The 26,337-nt window shown below is 35.4% G+C and overlaps 2 protein-coding genes across 11 annotated transcripts in view; one reads left to right on the top strand and one right to left on the bottom strand.

The window, feature by feature from the left end:
• LOC129788323 (potassium voltage-gated channel protein Shaw-like) overlaps window positions 1-26,337 on the bottom strand; it is a 43,011-nt gene that overhangs the window by 5,771 nt on the left and 10,903 nt on the right. For all 10 annotated transcript variants that reach the window (XM_055824288.1, XM_055824293.1, XM_055824283.1 and 7 more), the window contains 3 exons: window positions 13,111-13,589; window positions 2,762-2,893; window positions 873-1,022 (listed from right to left, as the gene is read on the bottom strand). In XM_055824288.1, the coding sequence (XP_055680263.1) occupies window positions 873-1,022; window positions 2,762-2,805 (194 nt within the window). In that variant the 5' untranslated portion in view covers window positions 2,806-2,893; window positions 13,111-13,589. The remainder of the gene's footprint in view (window positions 1-872; window positions 1,023-2,761; window positions 2,894-13,110; window positions 13,590-26,337) is intronic.
• LOC129788322 (glucose dehydrogenase [FAD, quinone]-like) lies at window positions 21,721-24,375 on the top strand. Its single transcript, XM_055824282.1, has 3 exons — window positions 21,721-22,336; window positions 22,401-22,534; window positions 22,685-24,375. Exons 1-3 carry the CDS (start codon window positions 22,183-22,185, stop codon window positions 24,245-24,247), a joined length of 1,851 nt encoding a protein of 616 aa, XP_055680257.1. The 5' UTR covers window positions 21,721-22,182; the 3' UTR covers window positions 24,248-24,375.

The following is a 26,337-nucleotide window of genomic DNA, read 5'->3' as shown; positions in this document are numbered from 1 at the left end:
CATTTAATGCCAAACCTTATTGATTTTCTCTTATATCTCATGATTGGACATCAACTGATTGCCTCTCTGGGAATTTTATCAACTGCAGTTGTAAATTGGGTGCTCAAATTTATGTAAATACACATGGGATGAGATGTGGAATGTTATCACCTCTGACCTTTCATCAGTTTATTTATTTTTTTGGTAACAGTTGAAGTGAAAAAAAATTGAATAAACGACATTTTTAATTTTTTTTCTTCGGGATTTTTCCCCTCCAATATATTGACTGGAAAATTTTATTATTAAATTTCATACTTTTCCCGCATGGTGGAGTGGCGTGTTGTAATTTATGGGGTAAATTTTCTGAAGAGTCTCGCTCTTTGATTTTGGGTCCTTCTAAGGAGCAAAGGGTGGAAAAGTTTTCCCTCAAAAACTTGCTGAGTAATAAATTTGACTAATAGAGAGTATTTTAATTAATTCTGCTTTAGACATTTCTCGGTTATTGAATTTATTTGGAAAATTAAATATGTACAAAAGCAGCTGCTCCACAGGGTATCCACACCACAGCTACCACCCTATACATACAACCACCTCCCTCCATTCACCGCCATGCTAAGCAGTGATGCTTATATGGTGCTTTACACATAAATTAAATTCATTTTCAAAAGCACTGCACCACGCCCCGAAATTAGAACTACCACCACTCGAATTAGTGCAGTAGCGCTCTCATTTTCCATGCATTTTATTCAAGCCTCGATTTGAGCCATTTCCCGAGAACTATAAAGCACCATAGGGGTGATTTAGGTGCAGGAAAGTGGTGGAAAAAAGCTCTCACACACACAAATCTACACATTTAAAATGTACACAGAGATGTAGGTAGGTATGGTACTGACCTGTAGTAATTGAGAATCTGTGCAAAAACTCCCGGATGCCGGTCGAAAAAGTACTCGTTGAGGACGGGATCATAATTTGCCAGTGCTTCTGTCAATCTGGAGAGCCTCGTTGCGGGGATTTTCTTCAGTGTTGCTTTGTACGTTTCGTATCTGAATGAAAAGTTGAGGGTTGTTGAAAAAACAGTGGGAAATTCTCACAAGCCAGTGATTCCCACTTCATGCAAGACAATAACTTAAAAATAGTTTTCAGGTCAGACATAGGCTTAGAAAAAAAAATATCACATTTCCCAAAAGAGATAGAGAAAAGTACAGTCGTGCTCTCGTGGTAGGACCGTCGTTAAAATGACTTCTCCGCGGTAAAACGGCTTCAGAATGAAGTATTTTGCCTTCGCAGTGGGACAATTAGTACTATTGGAAAGGTAGGATACTAATTGTCCCACTGCGAAGGCAAAATTCCTCATTCTGAAGCCGTTTTACCGCGGAGAAGTCATTTTGACGACGGTCCTACCACGAGAGCACGACTGTAGTCTGAAAGGAAGTTGTAGAGCGGAAAAGTCTCTTTGAGAATACTGGGAAAATTTTTTGTGTGTTTTTTTTTAACCATTATTGTGTGACACTATAACTCTTGGTCAAGTTCAAGCTTTTCTTTTAAAGTCAATTTTTTTCATAAGAAAAAATCATTTAATAGTTTTGAAGGGGAAAGAATTTTCAAAACTTTTAAAATTGTCAAACATGAAAGAAAATGTCTGATAAGCCAAATGTCAAAAGTTAAGAAAATAAATCTCAAGTGTTAAAAAATATATTATCAAACGTTAGAAAAAAAAGCGTCGGTCGTTCAAAATTAACATTAAACAGTCAAAGAAAAAATGTCTAATGTTTGAAAGAAATGTCATATCATTTTTAAGCCATTTTAAAAGGAATTTAAATTTAAAAGGAATTTGAAATGTGAAATCAGAACAATTATAATAAAAAAAAAGATTATAGAAACACCTCTTTGAATAGAATTTAGCAAAAATTTTTAAATTATTGGCTTGAATGAAAAACCTGCATAAACTTTGTAAGCTTTAGTATTTTATGGTTGCAAAAATTTTCAAATATTTCAATTTAATTGAAAATTAATGAAAATTAAGAAAAGTCCTTTCAATCTTTAAAATTAAAGAAAGATCCTTAATAAGTTTTCTTATCATTCTTCTCATTAATCGCAACGGACAGGGAATCAAATAATAAAATCTCCCAATAAAATCATTTGAAATTTTCACCATTTCCCTCAATTTCTTGCTTCAAGTACACGTCTTGCAATGATATAGGGTGTCACTGTTTCTCATCACAGAGGTAAAAAGGCATAAAACAGCACCCCCCAGTAGATTCCTGGCGCGGAGAATGTGGATGAAAGAAAAAATGGCCTACAAAATGATTCATTTAGAGCCGAGTGAAATGTTTCACCGTGATTTCCATCTCACACTCCAAATGGGCATTATTTCACATCATCACGTCCATTCCGTGTAGGATACACCACCACAGCTCTCAATGATGAAGCACTTTTTTTTGTAAGTCTCAAATTTTTGGTGCGTCTACACCCCGACTAAATGAAAAAAAAAACCAATGGCTTCACAAAACTTGAAAGCAGCAAACAAAGAAATTCTTCCGGTGAATGTGAATAAATATTTTGCTGTGTGTCCCGACTGCCCCCGCACAACACTCATCGTGACGCTCCAGCAATTTTTTTCCCATCCTTCGTTTCTTTTTTTTCGGGGTTTTCCTGGCCACGGAAGTGAACGCAGAGAAAATTGCGAAAAAATTCCCATTCCGTGGTGTTTTTTTTTCTGTGGGGTGAATTTTGTGCTCATAACACAATATTGAGTGTTTCATAGGTGGATGGGAAAAATTACCTGATGCCACCCACATTGAGAATTATGCGATTTTCACCATCCATGTCTTTCCGGGAGCCTCTCTTGTCATGCAATCATCTCACACGTGAGTGACGCCGTCGACTGATCCACCGAGAAGGATTTTTTTTTTATCTGAAATGAAAGAACATTTCAGGAAATTGCGCTCAAACATACAACGATATATTTTTTTGTCGTTGTACATAGTGCTATTATGAGATACATATCACAAGTTGTGAATTACAGAGGAGGATGATTGTACTGGTACAACATCATAAATCAGAGAGATTAGCAATCAGCATCAATGTCAATCTTTTAGTAAGGGGGGGGAGAGTTTAGTTGGAACTTAAATTTCAACTTTGAACCACCTTTCAGTTCCTTAAACATGACACGCCCCTTTCCACGTGTGTTTACATACATACATAATGCTACAGTATATAATATCTTTCCCATAATGTTTGTCGTACTTTGCGGGAGAAATTGCGGTGGATGAAATTACGAAACTGAATGTAAACAGAGCCAACATGCACAAGAATAACATTGTTCTCATATGAAAATCAAATATAGGTCTCTCCGGTTAACCATTTTATCATCCTAAGTGCCCTCCTTTGTGGTGGTTTTCATTTAATTTCCCATGCATGAACAGATGCAAAATGTTTCTGCAAAACATATACCAACGCATAGATAAATTTTATGATTGACCAAAATGTTTACCGTCTAAAAATACAAAATTCTCCTCGTCTTTGACATTCCCCGCACATCATTTTCCTATGCCGGGAGACTCTATACAAAAGTTTAATCTCTCCAAGTTGCAAAATACTAACACAAATCCAGATGTGAGATAAAATTTTTGCTGAAGCAATTGTTCTTTTTGGCATATTCCTCCTTCACTGGGTGGTACTGTCGTGTTCCCTTTATAATATTAAATTCTTCTCTCTCTCTCGCTCTGTATTATGTTTTAGTTAATGATGGTGAGGGAAGGTACATGGGGGGGGGGGCGCCCAAGGGAAAGAGCGGGGTGCTTTTTAAGGGAAAGATGAGAGAGCATTTAGATTGGGCCCAATTCACAAGGCAAACTACCCCGCCCCAACTTTCCCATGAAAAGCCATTTATTTAGGATGGCGAGAGCAACGGCACACGATATTTAATTAATGTTGCGAAATTTATCAGCATAATCATCACAATTGACATCAGCAAAATGAGATGAGATTCCTATTTCTGAAAATAATCTCCTTAATGTTTTTTCTGGGATTTTTGATAATACCATGCTTTTTCCGCAAGCCAGCACATTGGATTACTTATACACCCCCTGAATTATAGAGAAAAAATCGCGTCAAGCTGAATTAATAGAATTCACAATGTAGGTATTTGCAAAGCTTTGTTATTTAGAATGGAGAGCTTTTTTTTAGCAAAATTAAAAATATTGGTTTATTGGAAAAAAAAGCTCTTTTTCTGGGAAATGTTTAAAATATTTTTAATAGAAAAACAAATTATTTTTGTGGAATAAAAATGTTATTGAATGGACCACCGAAAAGCTTTCTCATTCAAATAAAATAGTTATTCTGGGAAAATGAGAAAATATTTGTGGAAAAATTGGAAATTGTTTTGTCTAACTGATGTTATTTTTTACAAAACAAATATTATCGTTCCATTTTTCCATAATTTTGTCCGTTTAGTGTGTGGCTAAAATAATTTACAATTTTCACCAATGAAAATATTTAATTATAATTATATTGGTACACCTATATTTATTTGCTAAAAATGCGAATCAAAATTTGAAAGCTTTCAATGAAAGCTTTCAATGAAAGCTTTTACTGAAAGTTTCTGGAAGATTTTCCTTAACAAACTTCTCGAAAATGTTAGACGTAACCTTTTTAAAAACTATTCATTGGAATTTGCATCGAATGAAACTTACAGCTAGCACCTGCAAACATGAGTTATGCAAATTACATATTTGGTGAAAGTTTAAAATCCAAACTAATGGTTTTGCTGTCATAAAAATGACATATTTTCCTACATTTTAAAAGTTTTTTTCCCCAAGAAGTTCCACTAGAGAGTGCCATCAAAAGCATTAGAGTGTGAAAATTTGCAGAAAAAATGAAGTAGCGGACGGAGAAGTTATATATTGGAAAATAAACTCAATGAAAACTTTGCAAAAATGCAATCATTCTGCAATGATAAAAATTCATTTTCATGCTATGCAGATATTTTTTTTTGTCAGGGATGTGTTGCATGCGATCAATATCAGTTTATTCCATTTGTGAGAGGATAACGAGTGTGACAGCACCACTGAGGCGACTAAAAGTGAAAAAGTTTATTAAAATAGCTAATGGCAGGCACTCTATCAATTGAGCATCTTTCTGCGATCCATAAAAATTCGATATGGTGTGTGTGTAGTGCTGGGAAAAAGAGTTTAGAAAATTGGGGGGTGTACCTCGTAAAATTTCTTATTTCCTTAGTATTTTATAGCGACGCCTTTTTTTTTCGAGGTGATTTTTTTCAGATAAATTTCCACGATGAACTTGAAATATTATGGCAGTTTTTATTAAGCGCAAAAAAAATTCACAAAGTTGATTGCAAAGTTCGTGAAAGCTTTTTCACGAGAAAAGTTTAAGGATAAAAAATAGACAAAACATGAGGAATATATGTTGAGATTTATTAGTTTTTTTTTTATTTAAATTTTTCAATTCCCTGGTTATTTCAGCATCAGTAGCATCTCTCCCTGTGTGCCAAAAAGCATTGCCAAGACGTCAGTCTAATCATTGAAAAAAAAAAAATATTTTTTCAACGCCTCAAACTTAGATAGAAAAGCTCATAAGAAATTCTCTATTGCACTATTTTCTTTTTGTTTATTTCTTTACTACTTTTGAAAATTTTCTATATAACTCGAGAACAAAAATAGAGGATGGTTTAGAAGAAGAATAAGAAAAAAAAACTATTCACTTCATCCCCATAAAATCCCCTATGAAGGCAAGGAAAAAATTCTCTTCTCACTCAACAAACTTTCCAAACTACCCGTGTTATGTGCAAGATATAATGTGAGCTTGAATAGGGTGGTTCATAATATTGTATGTCTAAAAGTATATGCAGTTCAATATCGCATGGAATACATTACATTTATTTTCCTTCCACCCAATTTCTCGCGCTAGAGCTTTCCAATTCACTAGACGTCATAAATGAGTTGATAGTGAATTTTAATGGGGGAAAGAGAAGCCCTCCAATGAAATTGCACAAATAAAATAAATATATTGTCATGGAATCAATATAAAAGTGTCATCGAGTAATATATAAATTATTGCAAATGACTTTTCTGATTTAGTAGAGAGCGGGGAAAATATTTACATTCACATTTTTGTGGTGTGGAAAAGCAACATTAAAATGTAATGAACATAGCTCCTCTTGAGGAAAGCTTTTACGAAAAAGGGGGAATTGTGATGAATCGTAAAATTATTTACAGTACTGTTGGGAGAAATCACGGAAATCGTTTCACTTTGTTACATTGAACAGATGCAAAATACTTTTGGCATTCAAAAGAGATACATCTGAATGAACAAATTACCATCAATTGCAACATTTTATTTATGTTCACCAAAGCTTCTCTCTTCTCAAGTAAACTATATGCCATTCCCTTTAGACGAATTTATTGATTTTATTTGTGAATTTTAAGAGTTCCAATGCTTTCTACATAATAAAGTGGCTCTCTGGATGTCCTTGCTACGGTGTCAATATAAATCATTTCTTTTTAGCAAACTATTATGAATTCTTGCAAGATTTTGAAATTATTCTAACAGAAAGAAAAGCTTTTATTGAAATTGGCTAAATTGTATATTCTTTATTAAATTCAACACAATAGATGACACTGATTTAATGAATTAAATGTAGGTAATTAGATTTGTGAAAAACCAATTAAAATTATAATTTTCATCATTTCATTATTTCATTGACAAAATTTATGCAGCTTTAAAATAATAAAGCAATTTAATAAATAATTAAAAGCACTTTGTTATATTGAAGCTTTTAGTTTGCCCCAAAATTACATATCAATTTAGATGGAGACGCCGGGTTGTTATGCCTCAATTTCGGTTCAAAATTAGTAAATTAGCCATAAATCAAGATATAATTATGGAGATACACCTATATAATCTTACTGTATTCATATCCTCTTGATATCCGTTAGGAATACAATAGAATTTCATTACTCATAGGAGAAATTGCGGTCTATTCACCTTAGTGCTGTGAGATTAATTTTGTGGAAGATACTGGGTCTATGTGGGGGGTGTTGAGGATTAATAGGCTTAAAGTATCAAAGGGATAACAAGTATTGGTCTTAAGTACAAGGCTCTGACCCTGATTTACCTATCAATTTATGAGAAACGTATCTTCCCTCCCCGCAGAGAAACGTAATTACAGAGCACAGACAGCATCCCTTTATACGGGGAATTGTATAGGGGAGGAGTTTCCTAGATTAAGCTTTTGTGGAGTAGGGATATGAAAAATTTCTCAAGTGCAGAAATAGATATGTACTCGCTCCGAGATTTATTAACCCCAAGATTATTCGATGGTACTCTCATTAGTCGCTCTCTTGGGTCACACAGAGGAATCCTCAAGGGTGGGCGCGTAGGAAAAAAATCGAAAAACTCCATTAGGAATATCGAGGCACAATGTGACTAACTAATTTATGAAGATTCTTCCCGAAGTTGAGTGTTTGTTTAGAGACAAAGTTGATGGAGTCCCCAGTGACAGAGGGAGCAAGGAGAGATTTTTTTTCTGCTCATAGCATAACGCCTATAACGCAAATATCTTGGGAAATTTTTAGGGCAATGAAAAAGCGAAAAGTTTCTTAGTTTCCTGAGAAAGCTCACACGCGTCCCAGAGATTAGCTTATGCAGTAATTTACTGTCTGTTAGAGAAGTTGTGTGAAGTTAAAAGATTTAAGAAATTAATCCCGAGTCCTTTAAAATTGAATTAAAAATGTGAAGGCAATACTGTGGTAAATAATAAAGAAGAAAGCTTAAAGCTTCCTCAAATAAAGGATCAAAATGTTTATTTTTGTCTTTAGTTTTATCGACAATTAAGCTATAAAATTTCACTGCAGAAGAATATTCAGAGCTATTCGAGAAAGTTTTTGATCATCACAATAGCACATTCTCCATACTAACTAAAGGATCATTATAGAAGCCATTCGGATTTCATTAATGACTAACTCACATAACCTCTAAAATTGCTATTCTCACAAATGAGACTTTGAGATTCCGTTTGATATAATTTTCCCCCAAATAACTATGCAAAGAACTATTTTCATTTCCACTGGAAGAGCTTTTACACCGAGAACTTTGCGTCTGATTCCTACCCAGAGAGATTATTTTCCTTTAATGCCTCTGTATACGGCCCCATGTTGTGCTGTAATTCAATGATTTTCCCTCTTTCTATGCTTCTCCATTTATATGCGATGCTATCACTGATCGGCTATTTGTAGAGCACTCCCAATGGCCCCCAAGGAGTTGGGCGAAAAGTGCGAATCAGCGCAAGGGGTGCTTTTCTCCCATTTCCCATCCACCCCGCAACCAAAAAAGAAGGAATTGAAGCTGATGTCGCTCCGGGGGGTTTGCTTAAAGGGGGTTTTGGCATTTGCCACATTGTGCGTGAAGTACTCCAAAGGGGGCCGGAGGACGTGATGGAGGCCTCAACAAAGGATTTCTTGAATGAAATTGTTACAATCATTACTGAAATGGTTAAATGCGATAAACGACTTTGGAAGTGGGTGAGCTCTCAGCGAAAGGAAATTGATATCAATATCCCTTAATTGGAATCATTTATCCCGAAAGAGCACATTTAGTGTTTGATTTTGCTGAATAGTCCATTATTCCATAATATATCTTAACTACTTTATAGTGAAGCTATAGCGCGATAAAATATGCTTTTCTGAAAATAAATATCTGTTTTAACCACGTGAAATATTATTATTTATTATATTAGGAATAATAAAATCGATATAGTAGAACATAGGGAATAGTAGTAGTATTTATTCATCATTCTTTGAGTGTGTTTTTACATTACAAAAATTTCTTTTAAAAACAGTGTTTTAACAAAGTTTTCATGACAATTAATATACAACAGGTTTTATTCTGCTTATACATCTAACACAGCACAAAAAATGAGAGTGGCGCTAGCTCAATTGAGCTGTAAGCTTTGAGTGAGTAGCAAAAAAGTGGCACATATGAAATCAAAACGTTGAAAAATAGAGCCAGGAAAACGTTACTTTTAAACAAATTTTCGTTCTTTCCAAAAAGACTTTGATGACATGCAAAAATTCAATCATATAAACTAAATGATTAATTAAACAAGCAGAATTTCACAAAGATATTTCCTAATTTTTACCTACAGCAAATCACTGAATATTCACAATATCAAAAAAAAATCACTTTACGTTTTCAGTTTCTCAAGATCTAAATAAGAATGTACATAATATACGAATAAATATAGCAATTAAACTGTAGGTAATAAATTTTCACTGCATTGACCATATATACAATACATTATACAACCTCAATTAAGCTGAAATTCATTGAATATTACAATTTTTGACTAACTTATTTCAATGAGAAAAAAATGACAGAGAATAAACAACAATAATTCCCTGAATAAGAATTAAATAAGAAGCCCTAAAAATGAGTTATGGCTTCTAGCTAAAAATTAGGGTGATTGAACTATCTCCGATGTCTTGTATATGTAGATTTATGATAGAATAGTCAGCAAAATGTCTTTGTGTTTAAATAATCAAAAATCAGCCTTTTAACTCCAAAACAGAGAACGGAGTTCAGTCTAATCTAGAATCAAAATCATCTTGGAAATTTCTTATTTTTCCTTGGAATTAGCTGAGAAAAGTCAGCAAAGATTTAGCCTGAATATGCAAAAAAAAAATCACGCGTTTCAGTCAATTTCCATATATCACTGACTAAACTCCTTTATGATTTTGACGAATGTATCAACGGATCATTGCATACCGACTGCCGTGATTGCCATAATGTTGTTGCTACACTGCCTGGTGAATGATACAAGAGAGCTATTTTTAATTTTTCCCATCAATATGTCCTCCATTCCTTTAACCATCCATTGTAATGCGGATGCTAATAAAATGTTTTTCGTACTTCTGGCGTATGCGCGAACTGCCAATGCTGCGGGGACTTGTGTGTAATCGCTATCTATGGGTAAAATTATGGTGAAGCCATATTTATGTTGAGGATGACGAAGAGACGGGCCGGACTTAATTGATTTATAAATATCTCGCTCTTCCCCCCTACGACGAGTTTGTAGCCGCGTGGCCAGGAACTGTCGTCGTCATACAGCAACTTGAGGGAGATTCTCTCCTCTTCTGAGATTCACTTTTGTGGAATTATCGTGAAAATTGTGTGAGACAGAGGAGAGCGCGAGTACGAATGTTTTGTTTAAAACGTGCACATAGCTGCTTATAATTAAATTTCCTGTGATGTTTAAAATGAAAATTAATCATTCGACATCATTAAAACGTCGATGGCATTCGCATCTCAATATTATTGAAATTTATCCGAAATATATAGGTAGTTAAATTTGCTCTTTGCTTCCTCATTATTATTCTCAGAGATTCACCCTATGTACAACCGTTCGAGAGGGTAGCGCTGGAAATTTTGGAGGAATTGTGCCCTCCACCTCCCGTGAGATAACTTTTGTGCCTGAGAAAGAATATAAATAATACATAGGGGAAATGCTACACCCTCTCCTACCCCCCACATGCTCTATTCTATAGTTCCCTCTATACTTTCCCCAATGGCTTTCACACCATCCAACAGAAAAGGAATTGATTTTTCATTTCTCCCATCTTTTCATATGCTTTTCCACCCACAGAGAGGGAGAGTTTACCACATTTTGGCTTTTGTGCAACCAAGCAACTTCCCTCCGGTCTCAAATTCATATATAAGAGATTTTCGAGAATTTTTCATAGCTTCACGTTTTCTATTGAACCAGAGCCTTCCCTATACCAGAATTCCAGCAAAAAAATGCACACTAACTTATAAATCGCACTCTCTAAATATTTATTTCTCTAACCTTCGCCATTTGTGTTTTCCCCGGAAAACGAGCAGCATATACACTAAAGAGAGCCTGAGTGCTCTATTATTGGTAAGAAAGTTTTAGAAAGTATTATATTTTATAAAACAAGAATATTGTCAAACATTCTTATAGAGCTTTAGGGTTTCTGTTTTAGCTACACATTCCAAATTAAATACAAAACTTTCTCTTGTTCTATTCTTAATGGCTGACTCTGTTGTAAACAACTCGAGATAATCCAATCAAATTTTATTTATTAACCCAGATATACTCGGGATTTTTAGTTTTTAGTCGGAGCCTAAAACGTACTGAATTTAAGCCCAAAAAAATTAGTCGAATTTTAGTACTAAAAAGGCTTAGATAGAGGAGTAAAAGCTTTAAGAAGTATACTTAATTCAAGTCTGAAAAGTCAAAAATACTAAATTTAAGCAGAGATAATTTATTCTGGTTAGCAAGGGGTATTTATTTGAATGAAATATTCGGATTATTTCTGATTAAAAATCAAAAATATTCACCACATAAAAGCCCTTTGATTGATATACAACTGAAGCTTTCTGTACATTATATAGTTTAGCAACCATATTGTAGATTATTTGATTAATTTTAAAGATTCTTCACTCACACAATTTTAGCTCAAAATTCAATATCTTGAGGTATTACATTGCCAAAATAGATTGTAATTAATACAGAAGTTTCTCTCATACACTTAATTTCATTAAAACTAAATCCAATTCTGTGTTTCAGTGTCAAATAAATAAAATTCTTTCATTTAAATCAATTTTAAATAACTCAGTTGTACAATTTCAATGAAAGAATTTTCTAAAATTTATCCAAATTCAATCCGTATTTAATGTTTTCCGGAAAAGAAAATAAAATTATTGCCATACTTTCTTGTTTTATTTGTTTTGTGGGTGGTTGTATTCACCCACCATAACAAAGTTTAAAAGATATACAAATCATTGTGATGTAACTGTGAAACACACAATTGAATTATGGTTTATTCTGTGTATGTCGTCCCTTGAGATCTAATATCCAAGTTTTCCCGCAGAAGGTGGTATCAGGGAAAGTTTGTTTTGCGACAACGTGTATAAGAAGCACAATAGCCTCAAACTCCATGGTCTTATTTAATATTGATAAACCGTTTATGCGCTCTAATCTAATCTTCCTTTTGATTTTACAAAATACATGCAGCTATTTATAGCGAGAACGTCTACATATCAGTTTTTGGTTTATATATAGCAATGAAAGCTCTATGTATTTTGTAGCATTTTAGGGGGAGAGCTTTATTTTAATTTTCGAGAAATTTATTTGAGGGAGACGAAATTGTCTCAAGAAAAGTTTTGTTGCTGAAGGAGCAAAAGGAGCAAAATTCTTGCATGGGAGCCAAAAGGAAAATGGAGTTGAGCTTTTGAAGAATATAGTTAAGCGCGACAAGCATATGTTGCCACCCACTCGTAGGGTGAAAGTTTTGTCACTTGGAGTGGGAAAATGTGGCGAAGAACACTTACCGGAGATTACATAATTACAAGAGGGAAAATTGCTCGCGTATTTTCATCTATTTTCACTGCATTCAACCCACCAACACACAGGGATATTTCGTCAATTAAATCACAAAATTATCCCATACTCACGGGAGCTTTTTCACCTCTTTTAAGGCACGATGATTTGAAACTTTTATACTTTCACAAGACATTTAATAGTCTCATTATTTTTGCCATGAAACCCCCACCTCCTCCCCCCACTGGATCATGTTTTTTAAGAGAGTGTTGTGTTGATTCAAAAAGAGGAGTACAGACTGTGTGAAGGATATAAAGAAAGAAGAAAAAAAAAACATCCCCATGGGTATCAAAAGGAATATATAAAGCTTTTTCAGAGGCACACAGTGAGTTTTTGGAACATAAGAAATATTTTTTGCTACGTATTGCATTTATTCTCCTTCCCCCACGACCCCCTTTGTATTTTGATCAAAATGTTGAATTTTTTATCTAAAAGATCGAGAAGATGTCCGTTTCCACCCCGTGGGGTGAAATTAAACATTCATCTGTACATATAGTAGTTTTCTGACTAAAAGGCTTTTCTCTTTTGCCTCCACACAGAAAGGGGCTTCAGCATGCATTATTATTTCCTTCCCCTCACTCAATTTTTCCTTCAAGTTCCTTCAATAATTTAATACATATACCCACCCACCCTCATGAGTTTAAATGTTGCAAATCCAACCCCTTATTTTTTTTCACCTTGTTCTCTTATTCAATTACTTTCTTCTCACTTACCACACTCTCACAACGTTCGTTCCTTTCCTTTCTTTTTTTCTTCGAGCACTTAAATTCCTGGTGGTGCAATTTTAGTCCAAGTCTATGAGATTTTATTCCTTTGTTGAGCCAAAACACTTGAGCTGCAGGTTTTTTTTTTTCAAGCAGAACTACTCACTGATATTCACCTCAGCACTGAATAAGTCACGGTGTAAATTGGTTTTGGGTTACGATAGTAATTGGTGGGGGTTTTCGCGGAGCCTGAGGCAGTATTTGAGAGCTTTAAAGCTCGACCTTTATTCCCTCAGAAGGCGCACACAACGCGAGAGTATGGTCCAGACACGCCAAAGTCTCCTGAATCTCTGATTCTCCCGCATCATCTGGCTCACAGATTCTCGGAATAGAAGCTCTCTCGGCTGTGCACGTTTGTGCTCTCGCGCTCTCGGAACAGTCTCCCAGAGTGTGGATGGAAATTTTTGCGCAAGTACGGGATGTCGATGCTACAAGGGAAAATGAAGACAGTTTTAATGTAAATTCTCCATTGAGAGCATGAATATGGAGTATTTGGGGCAGTGAATGTTCCTGATCACCCTCGATGTATATACCACACTGATAGGAAAGTCAACAGTGCAGTGGTCTCACATGAAACCCCTCATGTGACTCTCCCATTTAAATCCTCCCTCGTCGTTTTTTTTCTCTATCAATCCACCCCCAATCTACCCTCTCCCATGTGAGAGACAATTGCCACACACACACACACACTGAGAGAAAAAAAAAGCACAGAAGTATTAAATTTTTATTTCCCATATAAAACGTGGTGGTTTAATTCCCAATATAGCCAATATATCCAAGCAATTAAAACTTTGCATTCAATATGAGCACGAGTACAGAGGACATCCACCCCCTAAAGCTTACCCTAAAGCTCCATGCGATGAATTCCACTTGTGATTGTCGTTAAAAAAACTCATTAACACTGGACGGTCTGTTTTCACAGAGATTTTCGCAAATATTGTAAATTTCAAAAATAAATTTCATACTCCAACAAGAACCAAGCAAGGGTTTTACATCATCTTTTTGTCTCTCTTGCCCCCCAAAAAAAAAAAGCATGGAAAAGCTCTCACAGAAGAACTAAATGTATGCTGGAAAATGGTTTAGATTATATATGAAACTTTTGTCACATCTTTCATCGCCCCACGGGTGCTCAAGCATATTTTCCGCTCTCTTTTCCCGCAATTGAGAGTAACACACTCTAGCCCCATTCATTTGCTCCCCAAGGAACAAACAAATCACTTCCCCTAATGGAGCTTTTGTACTTCAGAAGCCCCAGCATCCTCTATGGGTATCCCCCCACTATACACGGTGTGTAGGAACAGCGGCAATAAAAACAAGACTTTTTCCCTTAATTGATGGTGTACGGGCTGGGACCTTTTTGTATTCCGTAATATTCGCATAGAGAACAAAGACGACCCACCTCATGAAACTTTATTGCAGATGGAAAAGCAGAGCGCGGCAAATCCCTCCCCCGAAAAAACTACACATATAGTGAAAACTAAAGGACAAACATTTTCCTTTTCAACACCCCCGCATACAAACGATATTGGAAATTAGATTTTTTTTATTGTGAAAGTTTCAAAAGATAAAAATAAAAATTGCAAATTTTCATTTTTATATCAACGCAGGAGGGGCAATGAAAGCTCGGAATTGTTTGAAAATATTATTCTGTAAATAAACTCTTTTGTTGTATTGTCATGCAGAAAAGAACAACAAAATAGCTACCTATAGAGGAGGAAAAAGTTCTCTAGAGTCTTTGTTGATGATGAAAAATAGTTTTTCTAGTATTAAATGGGTGATGAAATTAATTTAATGGAAAATTTTGAATTCAAATAGAGACAAAACATACATATAATTCTTAAAGCTTTACTATTTTAAAATATTTTGAACATGTAAAGCTTCTGTAGAGCTTTCTATCAATAAAAGATTCAAACATAACGAATAATAGTTTTTTCCTTCTCTAAAACTTTTTATATAACTCAAGCTCGAGCTTTTTGTTAGTTTTGCGAAACGTCGAGCTTTCCGAAAGTCCTATGTCTTGAAAAACTAATATTTTTTTTACTATATAAGACGTCGCACCCCAATCATATGTATTTATAGCCGTAAAAGCTGCTCTGTGAAGAGAAATTTGCCCACAGATGGGAAATATTTGTTCGGAAAAAGAATAAACTCTTGCGATTCCATATACATATCGAAGCCCCCAAAAAGATTCAATTGATGATGGTGGGAATGGCAACAAAAGCAGGGAGATAGGAATAAAAAGCATTTGCGAGGTGTGGGATGAAAGATAGTCGAGTTGGGCAAATTGAAATTGAAACAATTTCCCCATAACCATAAATTGTGATAAGCCATGCTTCAACCATCATCGTTCTCTGCTCCAGTAGTTCATCTTTTTTATCGTCTAAACCAAAAGAGAGAGCCAACAACGGAGCTCTTTCCGTGTGATTACAACGAGAGCATTGGGGGGCCCATGGCGCGCAATGTTGCGATATATAGCCCAGGTAGATGTCGTCAACAACGACATAATGGGATTTATGGGGATGACCCTCCAATAAAAAACGCCCATGGAAGACTTTGCAGGGTGCTACATGTGCGTTTTCCAGGGGTGTATGTGTATGAATTGAGCTTGAGAGGATAATAAAAAGTCATCCCACAAGGAGAATTATGAAGCACCGAAAAGGCATGTCGTATGGCATGCGTCCTTGCTGAGGGAAGGATAGGTCCTCTGAGGAAGTTGGAACCCTAAACCGCATTTTGCTTGTTTAGTTAATGCTCCGTGCAACATACTTTAATGGAGAAAATCCCCACACCCTGAAAATGTTTACACAGAGAGAAAAGAAGTGTGACAGAGCTATTACACACCCGGAGAAGTGTGAAAACACACCTGGAGAAGTGTGAATGAGGGTCAGTGACGTCACCGAAAATTTCAGCAAATATTTCAACAAAGATGAAACTTGAGTTTCATGGTCATCTCAAAAAGTATGTCGCAACCCTTCAAAAATTAGTGTCTGTCAAAGGAATTCGCGACGACATGTCGTAAGACAATTCAAAAATTTTCCTTTTTTTCAAGATTGAATATTTCTTTAAACGATTTAATCACTTTTAACTTTTTTATGTTATTTTTTATTTAATAAAACTCATAAAATAATTTAAAAAATAAGAAAATATTTTTTAAAAAATGTAAAAAAAAATCGGTGGTAGATAACACATTTTTAGGTTTTTGGGATCTTTTCTTTTAGAAAACAATCAGGATGGCGTCCTCTCATCACATACTTTCGGCCGCCATATTGAATACCAAACCCTTATTGACTTTTTTTTTATATTTCCGAATCTACAAAAAAAAGTTCTGAATTTTTAATTAATTAATTTTATGAAATTATTTTAGCTAGGCACTAAAATATCTATTTAGAATGAGAAATTTGTATACCAATGAAAACTTTTTTGAATAAACCGTACAGTAGTTTTTAATTGATGAATAAATTATTATTATTATTTGCGGTAAACGGCAAAGTTTAAATATCAACCTGATATCTGATTATGATGTCAAATCCATCCCCCCACCCCCCACCCCGTCGGCCATTTGGATAACCTCAAAATTTTGTTTTCGTTATATCTCAGCTCCTGTAGTAGCTAAAAATCTGAAATTTTAATATGTTGTAGGGGCCATCAAGACCTTTCCAACGATACATCATTTTCGAAAATCGGACAAGCCGTTTAGTCAATATGGCTGCCACAATTTTTCATCGAAAATCGTCTATAACTCGAAAACGGCTTGACCGATTTTGATCAACCCGGGCTCAAATGAAAGCTCTCAACAAACCCTACAACTCCCTAGCACCAGGGAAAACACAACTAGAACATACGAAGTTTCAAAAGTGACCGCTAGGGGGCCAAAAGTCAAAAAAAATTTTCGATGAGTTTTCGATGAATATCTCGAAAACGCCATTATCGATTTGCTTCATTTTTTTGATATATTATAGTCTACTATAACATCTATTTATAAAAAAAAATTTGTCGCCATTTTGAAAATATTGAGTTCCAACTTTGACATGTCATATCTCAGGTTCTACAAGTCCGATTTCGATCAACTTAAGCGCAAATGAAAGGTTTCGTGAAACCCAACAAATGTCTAAAACATTGAAACTTCGAGAAATGACCGCAAGAGGCGCTAAAATCAAAAACAAAGTTTTCGAAAATTTCGAACTCGAATTTTTCGAAAATGGCGACATAATTTTTTTTTCATTTTTCGATATGTTATAGCTGACTTCAAGATCTTTCGAACAAAAAAAAATTTATGAAAATCTATGGATCCGTTCTCGAGATATGGCGTTTTAAAGATTTATTAGCGTATGACTTTTCAACTTTTCCCGACTTTGCATGTATTTAAACAAATTCGCGTTCTAGTTTGCTCTCACAAAATTGATACACTGAAAGAAACACAGCTCTCGTAAGCTTGGTCAGCTTACCAGTACATTTTGTTTTGTAAAAGATATTGTATATAGTCCAGTGAATTACTTTATGTATTATGGATAATGTCTGAATAAAATTCAATTCAATTCAATTCATTCAATGACTTATCAACTTTTCCCGACTTTGCGCGTATTTAAACTAATTCGCGTTCTAGTTTGCTCTCACAAAATTGGTACACTGAAAGAAACACAGCTCTCGTAGGCTTGGTCAGCTTACCAGTACATTTTCATTTTTTTTTAAATAAAAAACCAATTTATTTAATAATTTTTTACAACTTTTTTATTATTTAAAAATTTAAATATTTTAAATTAAAATAAAGAATAAACATATTTTTAAAAAATAATAAAAAAACAAAAAATACAGTGTGGTTGATGCTCGAATCATATTTCTTTTATAAAAAATAATAATATTAAATCCGCTTTATGATTATTTTAATTTAAAAAGAATAAGTTTTTATATTGTTTTTTTTCTAATTTTTTTTATTTTTATTTAAGAAAAAAAAACTTAAAAAACTTATTATTTTTTTATTTTTTTTTTAAATTAACTTGTAAAAAACTATTTTGGTTTTTAGAGGTAGTCCGATTGACTTTAATTTTTTTTTAAAGTTAGGTTAAAGACTTACAAATATTTCAAATTTTTTTGTAGATTCGGAAATATAAAAAAAAAGTCAATAAGGGTTTGGTATTCAATATGGCGGCCGAAAGTATGTGATGAGAGGACGCCATCCTGATTGTTTTCTAAAAGAAAAGATCCCAAAAACCTAAAAATGTGTTATCTACCACCGATTTTTTTTTACATTTTTTAAAAAATATTTTCTTATTTTTTAAATTATTTTATGAGTTTTATTAAATAAAAAATAACATAAAAAAGTTAAAAGTGATTAAATCGTTTAAAGAAATATTCAATCTTGAAAAAAAGGAAAATTTTTGAATTGTCTTACGACATGTCGTCGCGAATTCCTTTGACAGAAACTAATTTTTGAAGGGTTGCGACATACTTTTTGAAATGACCATGAAACTCAAGTTTCATCTTTATTGAAATATTTACCAAATATTTTTTTTTCTAGATAATTTATGATTTATTAAATGGTTCTAGCTCTGGTTCTATTTGAGCCTATATTGCCGTGGAAAAAAATACGCGAAATATTTGCCAATAATCAACAAAGATCAATTTTATTGTGTCTTACAAATATATCAGTAGCGACATCTATCGATTGTTCCACAAAAATTTCAGAGCTGAAATTTTCGGTGACGTCACTGACTCTCTTTCACACTTCTCAGGATTCTCAGGTGTGTTTTCACACTTCTCCGGGTGTGTATAGCGGAACAAAAAGTGTGTATGACGGAATGATTTCTCTCTGAGTACCACGCATATGAGCCACAATATAACGTGAATTTGCCATCGAAGCTTTCTCCGTAAGCTTCCATCTAATGCAATATATTTCAATTTCATTGCACTCAATTAGATTAAACTGCAAAAGTTTCGCAGTCACAGAGAAATCTTTACAATCTCTCGTCACAATTCGATTGAATGAACTTTTACAACCTGAACTTTTAGTTATTTCTATAGGTATGCGTTATGTAACAATTGACCTCCTAAAATTAGCCTTGAGCTTTTATGACCATTTCGAATGGCACAAAGTTTTATATCTCAAGCATTTTGTAAGATTTTTGTGATTTTCCTTTTATTCTGAGTTGTAAGAATATTTAGACAAGATTTTTTTAAAAATATTCTTTTGCTAATTTTTTAACGAAAAATAATTTCTAAAAAATTGCTGGAAAGCCTTAAAAGTAGCTTTTTAACAACCCATTACAAACGCATATGAAAAAGCTCTTTAAGAATTTCTTATAAAAAATCTATTTAGAGTGAATTTAATTTATGAGCTTTTAGGATTAAAGAGCGGGATTTGAAAGCTCAAATTCAAGTCTCTGCAGCAAACAAAATGCGGATAATAGAAACAGACACTTCAGTTAGTCGAGTAAAATAAAAGTCAAGGGTCTTGGAAAATTCCCAAACGGACTATTATTTTTCTTTAACTTCCTTCCTGCTGCTCATTATTTTTTTCCATTAAAAATAATGTGTATATAGCAACAAGGAAACTTATTATTATTTATACAAAACTTTCAGAGACTTTTTGTAGTTTTGTAGTTTATATAATTAAAGAAAAAAGTCTTCTAAGTTTGAAGTATCTGGCGTTGAGCAAAAGCTGCAAAGTTATTCATGGAAAAGTATTTTGCGTAAGAGAATAATAATAGTTTTTATAGCAAGACATGAGACCATTGAGTTTGAGAAGGGTGAGGGGTGTGGCACTTGAGTGAAATGGTAGCAACTTTAATTACACTTCTTGACAACATTAGGCCCCATTTCTGCGCTACAAGGGGAGACAGATGGAAAAGTTTCTTGATTATCTTGCATCAAATGACAACTCTGCGAAGGAGCACCATGGTGGACAGTTTTGGGATGGCTTAGAAATGGTACGAAGGTTTGGGGATGGGGTGGCAGAGAAGAAAATTCAATTTGTATGCGAAACAATTCACCAATTTGTGGGGAAATTAGATAAAATCAATGAAGCCACTTTTTCGGGCCACTTTCCTCAAACTTTTCCGGCACGTTCAGGTACAATTTGGGGCACGAGACAAGGCCACAAGTTGTTTTATCCCACCAATTTTCAGGGGACCACGACTATCGGAGAACGTACGAGACGTTCCAGATGACTAAACTCATTCGATTGCAGATTGTAGCAGAAAGAAGATTGAATCAACATTGCTCCTTCGTGTAGCTTTTTTCACCTCCCCCCCCCCCCTAATAGCGTTGTGGGAAACCATTCACCCTGGAGAAGAAAAACTCCGAACCGTGTGATGGGAAAAATGCCTTTGTCCATAACTTGGCTCATTAAAATCAATTAGCTTCTCATGGGAAATGCGGCGGAAATCTCGCTCACGAGTCAAAGGAAGGACTTTTTCCGTCCGTGCGCTACTCACAAAATTCTTCGCTATGTATAACTTTTCCTCTTCATTAAATTTTCACAGCAAATAAGAGCGAATGCTGATGGAGGAAAATTTTCTCTCAAGACGAGAAAATTTCTTCATGGTGAGACACCTTGAGATAATCACCAATTTCCCGAAAAGCTTCGCGCAACACGCGCAAAACTTCCGTCGCATTGTGACATTTGGGAGCAACTGAAGAAAAAAAAAGACAAATAAATCGATTGAATATATTCGAGAAATTTTTCAACCCTCTCTCAACCACCAAGTTAGTGTGAGCAAAAGGGAAATAAAGCACCACTTCATCCTTCGAATAAAAATGGGAAGCACAGCTCACATACACCCCATTATTTCACCTCCTTCCCACCCCCTCCGCCATTCTCTGTGCATGCAGCATCAACTTTGGAAACATTGAGAAAAACTCCCCACTTGCCAGAGCGCTATATAGAAATATAATTCCCTCGGAGAATGTTTGAAAATTCCAGTTGAAAATGAAAATGAAAAGTCAACTAGGAAAACAATGTGGTGGTGTCCCGCGGATGGAATGCTTAAGCTTAGTGGGGGTGGGGCTATGTTGCTTTTTGACGAATAATGTGACAAACTGAAAATTCATAAACATAATGAAAATTTTCAATTTAGAGACGCAAACTTGTGCTTGTTATAAAAGTACAATGCTTTTCACAGCACACACCCCGCATTTTGAAGGAAAAAGCTTGCAATGTGCCCCTAAATAAAATAGCTTTCGCATTCACTGTTATGTCCAACAACAAAGCTTTTTTAAAGCTCGTACAAACCCATGGGAAAAATAATGAAAATTGGGGTACTCTTCAGAGAAAAATTCTTCGGAAAAGTTCAATAAAATATGAATAAATTAAGAGAAAATTATCTTTATAGAAATTAATTAAATTCAACACGAAATTACTTTATTAGACGATAATTTTTTCTTAATTTCAAACAAGATTAATGCGAATGCACATCTAAACTTTTCTGGACGTTCGTTCTGAAAAGATGCTTCTAATTAAATTCTTACAAAATGCTGCGAATTTATGTTAGAATTCGTGTTAGAAGTCAAAATAAATTCAATAAAATTCCATCATTCTATACAATCTTTACATACTTATGTATAACTCCCCAGAAGATGTTTTGAAATATTTATATATGCCTCATTCGAAGAGAAATAAGCAGAAATGAGAAATTAGTCGTTCTCGAGCTTTGGGAGTATAAAGATCAAATTAAAAAAAGTTTTCTGTTTTACTTAAACAATTTCATATTTATGTTTTTACCGAGAACTGTTTCTCAATTAATTGAAAATTGTGAAAAGTATTTTCCATTTGATTGAAAATCAGCGAATGATTCAAAGTTCTTGAAAATAAATTAGTGTGTTTATTGTATAAAATAAACTTCGCCATATCGCGTTCATTGCACCGCGTGTGTGTGAATTATTCATTCGCTGAAAACGAAGAGAAGCTGTGAGTGCGGAATCAAGTTTTGGGCATTGGACCTCAATGGTCTCTGAAGGAAACATTCCAAAAGTCATTAACATTTGACCCAGAAAGAAGAAGAATTTGGCAGCAAGATTGGCAGAAGAATGGACTGTTTTACATCACCATGTGCAAGTTTAAGTACAGGGGCTGCAAATCAATTTTTTGCCCTTCTCATGAACTACATAAGTCAATCTACATGCTCTCTTTCCCCACCAGAGCGATGGCCCGCTGATTATGGAGATATTGCAATGAGAAAAGGTTTTTCCTTCATTTCGTTGGGAATTTTTTAAATTAGAAGTTTGATATAAAAATTTTCTTTTAGGCTTTGGAGAGTATGATTTTATTATTGTTGGAGCAGGTTCAGCTGGTTCGGTTCTAGCAAATCGTCTCAGTGAAAATCCAAAATGGAAAATTCTTGTGCTTGAAGCAGGAGGTGATCCTCCGATTGAATCATCTGTAAGTTGATTATTAATTTAATAGAAAAGCTCTGAAAAGCTCTCCCAATAAAGTTTAAGGATAAAAAATTTACTTTAAAAATTATTTATTGGGAAAATTTTCTAGTTCTTTGGTAGTCTTGCAGACTTAATAAGCCTCATTTTACTGCAGATACCACTACTGGCTGCAACATTACATAAAACCCAGTATGATTGGCAGTACTACATTGAACCAACGGAGAGGTACAGTAGATTCTCAAATGGCTGGCCACGAGGGAAAATGCTCGGTGGTTCTAGTTCAATGAACATGATGGCCTATGTGAGGGGCAATGAAGATGATTACAACAGATGGGAAGCACTGGGGAACCCAACATGGGGCTTTGAGAATGTCTTGGAGCACTTTAAGAAGTCCGAATGGAATCGTAATCCCGAAATAGCAAATGCCTACGGTGGGTACTACCACTCAACACACGGTCTGCTTTCCGTTGAGCTCTACAACAACAACAGCACAATGAATGGTGATATTGTTGAAGCTGCCAAGGAAATGGGATATCCTTTTGTGGAGGATATCAATGCTGTGAATCACATTGGATTCACATATCTTCAAGCTACCATTGACGATGGTGTTCGGGCTAGTACAGCTGCTGCGTTCTTAGTTCCTGCCAAAGATAGACCAAATCTGCATATAGTCAAACACGCGCATGTACTAAATTTGGAGATTGATAGCAATGGGGTTGTTTCAGGGGTAAGGATGCTCCTTCGGGGACAAAAGGAACTTAAAGCTTACGCCAGAAAGGAAGTCATTGTAAGTGGAGGGACTGTGAATTCCCCACAAATTCTCATGCTGTCCGGAATAGGCCCAGCTGAGCATCTAACCGAAATGGGATTGCCAGTTATAAGAGATCTACAAGTTGGGAAAAATCTTCAAGATCATCCAGCAGTTCTTCTGTTCTTTACCCTCGATCCAGACGCACCGGCTGTTTCACCTGCAGACACCTTGAGGGATTTCTTTGAATACCTAACACACCACAATGGACCATTTGCCACAATTGGAACGGGGCAGACGACAGGATTTGTTAATGTTAACGACCCCCTAGGACCATATCCTAACTTCCAAAATGTCCATTTATTCTTTCAAAAAGGACAGAGCAATGATGCAGCAGGTTTCCTCCGATCCACGGGATATATTCCTGAATTTATAGAAACAATTGCAACTGAAGTTGCAAAGTCAAGCATTCTCGTTGTACTCCTTCCGCATCTACAGGAAGCATCTAGGGGTGAAATTCTTCTACGAAGTGCTGACCCCACAGAAAAACCCCGCATCTACCCTAACTACTTGGCAGAAGATTCGGATATTGAGGACTTTATAAAGGCTATTCGGTTATACCTCAAATTCTTGCAAACTACCTCCTATAGATCCCATCAAATGACTTTCCTCCAACTCTCTTTGCCTGATTGCGATGGTTTAGTCTTTGATACTGATGAATACTGGATCTGCTATATTCGATACTTAACTACGACATTTTCTCATCCTATTGGGACATGTAGAATGGGTCCTGACTCCGATCCAAACGCCGTTGTTGATTCTAGATTGAGAGTTAGGGGAACTAAGGGGTTGCGTGTTATTGATGCTAGTATTATGCCTAATGTTACGCGAGGAAATACAAATGCTCCAACAATTATGATTGGGGAGAAAGGAGCTGATTTTATTAAGAAAGATTGGGGTTTTAATTGAGCACAAGAGCTCCAATGAAAAGAAGCAATTCCTTAAGATTTTGAGGACAAATATCTCTTATTTGTTATTGAATAGATGGAAGAGGTTTTTTTTAATGAAATAAAATGACGATTCGAAAGCTCAGTAAATACGTCTTTTATCCTTCTTTTCTTTCGCAATCATGGAAGATTCATTACAGGTATTTTAGCACAAAAAAAAGAAAACATTTCTCTCTCTCTAATCCAAAAACCCCTTATCACTCAAAATCCTTACGCCTTAATCCTAAAGGAAATAACCACAAACACCTGAGTGAAATTACAAAAGGAATCTCGGTAAACATTCCCTTAAGTAGGGATCAATGAGTTTTTTCCTCCAATTTTGGAATACACACAATCTTCAATTTCTTACTCGTCATGCGAGCTTAAAAGGAAAATCACATACATATATGGTATGTGGTAGAAGCTTTCTCGCGGCGGGAGCTTTCTTATCATCTCGGCAGTCATTCAGTCTTGTTGTGCCCCAAAATGGTGCTTATGTGGAAGGTAAATTGATTTTATTGTTCCCCCTGAAAATGCTGTGTAAACCCCATTCTTGTGTATGGATATAAAATACGAGGTCGTTTAATTGAAATTTATACATTTAATCCGTGAAAAACAACCCAAAATTTCGATATTGTCGAGTGGGAAGGATGATGGGCATTATTTTGGGTGTTGGAGGCTGGAATCCACACCAACTCTTTCCTCTCTGGGGCGGGGGGGAATGGGAGCGGGTGAAAATCTCCTTCACCATTTTATACAAAGTCATTGGGTTGGAAATCTTTAGTGTTGTATATATGTGGGAAAGTCTTTTCGAAGGCACGGTTTCAGCCGGTTTCAGCTGCGTTGTTAATTATGAAGGAGAAACTTACATAAAATAAATGGGTTGCAATGAATAATGGTGAAAGGGAAGGTTTTTGGTGCGAAGTCACCGTGAAGCCTAAAGTCCTCACACACATTTTGTTTCTCTTTAGTCCTTCCACTACTCTGCTGGGTTTGGCTTTTGTCCTAGCTGTCTTGTTAATTTCAACCTCAATATCGGAATATGTATGTATATAAATTCTATCTTTGCTCAAAATTCGGAGGGTTTGAGGATGTATATAGGAGGGCAGAGGGACAATTAAACTGTTCGTCCAAATAAGCAAACCCTTAAAGGATGCCATCCCGCAGCTTCAAAGAGTTTACCATCACCACGCTGCTTTTATCGTGGTAAAGCGCTCACAGAGATTAGGGACGATGGAATCATATTGTTATATACTAACGTAAAGGTTGGTTGAAGTTGGTTTGGGGATGAGAAACTGTGGTGCTTCCTCCACAAAGTCAGAATTCACATCATCGAAAGGAAAGTACTGTATAAGTTGTGTTCTCTATTGTATTGCTCTCTATGCTACAATTCCACAAGAGTTCCTTGGCAATTTCACATCCATCGCAAACGTGTTTCATACTTCTCCACCCCCCGCCCTCAATGGAATTTGCGGGCGCGCAATGTGTGAAGAATAAACCCAAACTTTCAGCGCTATTTACCCTCAAAACACCCCAAAGAGTCACCCACAAGCCATAAGAACACACCATACTATTCGCCCCGCATCCCAGCTATATATACGATGAGGTGGGTATGACAAGAAAATGTGCGATTCATGAAATTGCGGCTTCTATGCTCGAGGGGGGAGTGAGAAAGAAAAAAAAAAGCTCTATCAACCGCAAAAGAGCTTTTGAATTAGCTTCATCCATCGTGCACATCAATTCCACCGACAATCATTTCAAATTATCCCACTTCCAACACCGCAATTTTCTCTCTATGTTTTAAGCGAATGCCATCAGACAGATTATTCTCTAAATTCATCTATTATTTTTCTTTTTTGACTTTCCCACCCGTCGCATCGCCAGGAGAATCCTCCTGAGTTCTATGAACTGAATGATATTCGCCTTCCCCACCCACCCCTCATGACGATGATGGCTCAATGTTCATTTTATGGTGAATTAATCTTTTCATGTTTCGGCTGTCTTCGAATGAGAGGCTGGGTGGATATATATCCAACAAATATTGCTTCTCCCGCACCACATAGACGGGGGGCT

The sequence above is a fragment of the Lutzomyia longipalpis genome, chromosome 2 (assembly GCF_024334085.1).
Source record: "Lutzomyia longipalpis isolate SR_M1_2022 chromosome 2, ASM2433408v1".
Classification (NCBI taxonomy): Eukaryota; Metazoa; Arthropoda; class Insecta; order Diptera; family Psychodidae; genus Lutzomyia; species Lutzomyia longipalpis.
This window is presented reverse-complemented; position numbering and strand designations above follow the sequence as displayed.

What these genes read in the sequence shown, in the direction of transcription:
- LOC129788322 (XM_055824282.1), top strand. Translation starts at nt 22,183, where the DNA reads ATGGACTGTTTTACATCACCATGTGCAAGTTTAAGTACAGGGGCTGCA. An exon ending in AGATATTGCAATGAGAAAAG is followed by an intron (nt 22,337 to 22,400) that starts GTTTTTCCTTCA and finishes ATTTTCTTTTAG; the next exon opens with GCTTTGGAGAGTATGATTTT. An exon ending in ATCCTCCGATTGAATCATCT is followed by an intron (nt 22,535 to 22,684) that starts GTAAGTTGATTA and finishes ATTTTACTGCAG; the next exon opens with ATACCACTACTGGCTGCAAC.